Source organism: Salvelinus sp. IW2-2015, unplaced genomic scaffold, assembly GCF_002910315.2.
Source record: "Salvelinus sp. IW2-2015 unplaced genomic scaffold, ASM291031v2 Un_scaffold1816, whole genome shotgun sequence".
Classification (NCBI taxonomy): domain Eukaryota; kingdom Metazoa; phylum Chordata; class Actinopteri; order Salmoniformes; family Salmonidae; genus Salvelinus; species Salvelinus sp. IW2-2015.
The window spans coordinates 97,590-102,109 of record NW_019943189.1 but is presented as its reverse complement, the minus strand read 5'-3'; the positions used below and the strand labels follow the sequence as shown (position 1 = coordinate 102,109).

The 4,520-nt window shown below is 41.0% G+C and overlaps 1 protein-coding gene across 2 annotated transcripts in view; it reads right to left on the bottom strand.

Moving 5' to 3' along the window:
- Window positions 1-327: 327 nt before the first annotated feature.
- Window positions 328-4,520, bottom strand: part of LOC112072076 (AT-rich interactive domain-containing protein 3A-like) — a 27,029-nt gene continuing 22,836 nt past the window's right edge. The window contains exon 5 of one of the 2 annotated variants that reach the window (XM_024139492.2): window positions 328-967. In XM_024139492.2, the coding sequence (XP_023995260.1) occupies window positions 780-967 (188 nt within the window). In that variant the 3' untranslated portion in view covers window positions 328-779. The remainder of the gene's footprint in view (window positions 968-4,520) is intronic. The other variant, XM_024139491.2, reaches the window with a different exon arrangement.

Genomic DNA, 4,520 nt, shown 5'->3' with positions numbered 1-4,520 from the left:
CCATTGGTGCAGAGGTCCTCTACATACCATTGGGTACAGAGTCCTCTCCATACCATTGGGTTCAGAGGTCCTCTACATCACACACAGGGACAAAAGGTCCTCTACATACCATTGGGTGCAGAGGTCCTCTACATACACACATGGGTGCAGAGGGTCCTCTACATACCATTGGGTGCAGAGGTCCTCTACATACCATTGGGCAGAGGTCCTCTACATACCATTGGGTACAGAGGTCCTCTACATACACACAGGTCAGAGGTCCTCTACATCATCATGGGTGCAGAGATCTCTACATACGATTGGGGTCAAAAGTCCTCTACATACCATTGGGTTCAGAGGTCCTCTACATCACACACAGGGATCAGAGGTCCTCTACATACCATTGGGTGCAGAGGTCCTCTACATACCATTGGGTTCAGAGGTCCTCTACATACCATTGGGATCAGAGGTCCTCTGCATACCATTGGGATCAGAGGTCCTCTACATACCATTGGGTACAGAGGYCCTCTACATACCATTGCTATTCAAAGTTCAGAGGAAGGAGGAGAGAGAATAGAAGGAGAGCATTTTCTTGTTCTTTTCTTGCGGAAGTATTTCCTCTGTAAATATTTTTTTATTATTATTTTAACTGGGATAAGGGAAATAGAGAAAAAGGGGAGGAGGAGGGGGGGGAAACAACAGAAGTCATTTCTCCTGGTATCTCAGACCGCGTGCTGTCTTTGGGGGAGGATAGGGGCGAGGTTTAGAGTGAGCTGGTGGGGCTGTGGGTGGGACTCAGATCAGGGGGAGGAGTTTCTGTGTCCGTGGACCGAGGATGTGGAGGACGTGGAGGAAGAGGAGGAGCAGGACGGTTGGATCTGTACGCAGGAGTAGTTCAGCCCCAGACTGGTCTTTCCCTGAGAGGAGGTGTGGTTCTGGTGACCACCCAGCATCATGGGAAGGGAGGGCTTCTTGGCAAACAGAACACCTGGAGGGAGGAGAGAGGGAGGGAGGAGAGAGGGAGGGAGGAGAGAGGGAGGGAGGAGAGAGGGAGGGAGGGAGGAGAGAGGGAGGGAGGACGGAGGAAACCATTTTGAAGGTGGTGATACCCATTTCCCGAAGTTGGGATTAATAAAGTACTTCTATTACTGCTAATGCTACTATTTTTTCTACTACTAATACTACTACTACAACTGATACCGCTATTAATATTACTACTACGTGTTACTATTACTACTACTGCTACAACTAATAATAACATCACTACTACTACTACCACTGCTACTAGTACAGCTATTACTAATACTACTACCACTACTACTGCTACTACTATTACTGCTAGGCTACTACTACTACTACTACTACTACTACTACTACTACTACTACTACTATAACTGCTACTAATACTATTACTACTACTGTTACTACTACTACTACCACTACTGCTACTACTACTACTGCTGCTACTGCTACTACTTCTACTACTACTACTACTACTAGGATGCTACTGCTACTACTACTACTGCTACCACTATTACTACTATGCTACTACTACTATCGCCACTACTACTATTACTTTGCTACCACTATTACTATAACTAGGATGCTACTACTACTACTACTACTCCACATACTACTACTACTGCTACTACTTACTGCTTCTACTACTCCTACTACTACTACTCTTACTACTACTACTGTACTACTACTCCTACTACTACTATTACTACTACTCTACTACACTACTACTACTACTTACTACTACCACTACTACGACTACCACTACTACACCAGATGCTACTACCACTACGACCACTACTCATACTAACTACCACATACTACGGATCTACCACTACTACATACTACTACTACTACATTTCTACATGTTCTATCATACAATCTGTTTAGTTAAATTTTTGGACAGACGATTATCATATTTACAATTTACTGTAATTTCACAATTAGAAAAAAAACTTCGGTAACATTTCAACTCACGAACTAACAAATAGCACATCTTCACACTTAACAACCTGAATAATCGACTACATCTGAGGGTTGGGCTTGTATCCCACAAAGCTTCTCGAAAAGACAATTGGTGGTAAGCGCTGAAAATAGAGATATTTTTACTCCTATGTGAAAATAGAGATATTTTACTCCTATTTGAAAATAGAGACATTTTACTCCTATGGTGAAAATAGAGATATTTACTCCTATGTGAAAATAGAGACATTTTCTCCTATGTGAAAATAGAGATATTTTACTTCCTATGTGAAAATAGAGACATTTTTACTCCTATGTGAAAATTAGAGAACATTTTACTCCCTATGTGAAAATAGAGGACATTTTACTCTATGCGGTTGAAACAGAGCATATTTTACTCCTATGTGAAAATAGAAACATTTTTACTCCTATGTGAAAATAGAGATATTTACTCCTATGTGAAAACAGAGATATTTTACTCCTATCGGTGGAAACAGAGTATTTTACTCCTATGGGTAAAATAGGACATTTTACTCCTATGGTGAAAATATGAGACATTTTACTCCTATGGTGAAAATAGAGCATACCTCATGGCTAAAATAGAGACATTTACTCCTATGGGTGAAAATAGAGATATTTTACTCCTATGGTGAAAATAGAGACATTTTACTCCTATGGGTGAAAACAGAGACATTTTACTCCTATGGCTGAAAACAGAGATAGTTTACTCCTATGTGAAAATAGAGATATTTTACTCCTATGAGAAAATAAGAGACATTTTACTCCTATGGGTTGAAAACAGAGATATTTTACTCCTATGGGTGAAATAGAAAGATATTTTACCTCCTATGGGGAAAAATTAGAGACATTTTACTCCTATGGGTGAAAATAGAAGCTACAGATGAAGCCTGTTTGGTCATAAGAGTCCCACCTAGTGGACAKATATGTAGGAGACCTCATGAGCTGTCCTAACCATTTAAGAGTTACCAGCAGGTATCTTGACAATAGACAAAGACAGTGAGTCAGTGGTTCCTGTGCCACAGACAAGATATTGCTTTGGAGGTTGTTGAAATCCTTTTTAGATATTTCTATGTGATCAAACTAGAAATAATCTAGACCTACATGCAACAGTACCACTGTTTTTGACAATGATTTCACCAGGCCTATTTCACATGATACAGTATACGCCTATATACTTAGAACCACAAGGCTCATAAATAATCTCATTTTTATTTTGATTATTTCATTAACCTACATCATGTTATTTCAAGCGGAATATCACGTTGTTAAATAAAAGAGGTCTAAATTGGACATGCCTATAAATCGGGCAATTGACAGCATCTAAGTGCTATGTTAACTTGAATTGTGCTCTGTAAAAATTACAGACCTTTCAAACATTTCATTCAACATTATCCGCAAGAAATTTAATGCCTACTGTAGCAAAGCGATGTAGAGTTGTTAAACGAGAGTGATGAGTGTGTGGATATAACGGTAATATGATTTAAAAATTCMGCTTTTAAACCATTATATAACTACTGCATGATTCAGTGCAAAATGCATATCACATTACTCAAAATATCAGAATTGGTAAAAAAAAAAAGACAGTTACGCATGCCAACATATTAGGAAAGAATTAAGAGTAGGCAAAGTGATCGTGTCAGGCGAAAATAATATCACATTTTTTACCATAACAACATTTGATGTACAGTCACATTCACCATGGTTGTCTGAAGCGTGCTATAGAGTTCATAGCTGGAGATGCCTCCTCCTGATTGGTAAAATATGCTATGGTCAATCCGACATCTGCAGTGGCCATACAGCGTTTACTGCCATGTGACATCTGCAGTGGCCATACAGCGTTTACTGCCATGTGACATCTGCAGTGGCCATACACCAAACCAAACGCTTCCTTAGTGAGTGATCAGTCTCTCACTCGTGTGGAAGGAATTTTGGCCCAGCTCTTCCACTGCAGAACTGTTTAACTCTGCCAATATTTTGGGTTTTCGTGAAGGAACTCGATGGGTTCAGTCCTGCACAACATCAAACAGGCGATTAGGTATGGACTTTGCCTAGGCATCCAGATTTAACATTTGTTGTTGTTAGGCCTATTTTATGTGGACTTGATTGTGGTGTTTTGGATCATTGGTCTTGCTGCGTGACCCAACTGGCTCTTCAGCTCAGTTCACAGACGGATGAAGCTGACATTCTCCTTGTATTAATTCTCTTGAAACAGAGCAGAAGTCATGGTTCCTTGCTATTAATGGGCAGGTCGTCCAGGTCCTGAGGCGCAAGTTAACATCATCCCCCAACACCATACGCACTCTACACCACCATGCTGACCCCACAACTCATCACACTACCACCACCATGCTGACCCCAAACCATTCACAAGCTACCACCACCATGCTGACCCCAAACCATCACACTACCCCCACCATGCTGACCCCCAAACCATCACACTACCCACACCTGCTGACCCCCCAAAACATCACGACTACCACCACCATGCTGACCCCAAACCATCACACTAACCACCACACCATGCCTAGATCTCCTCTTTG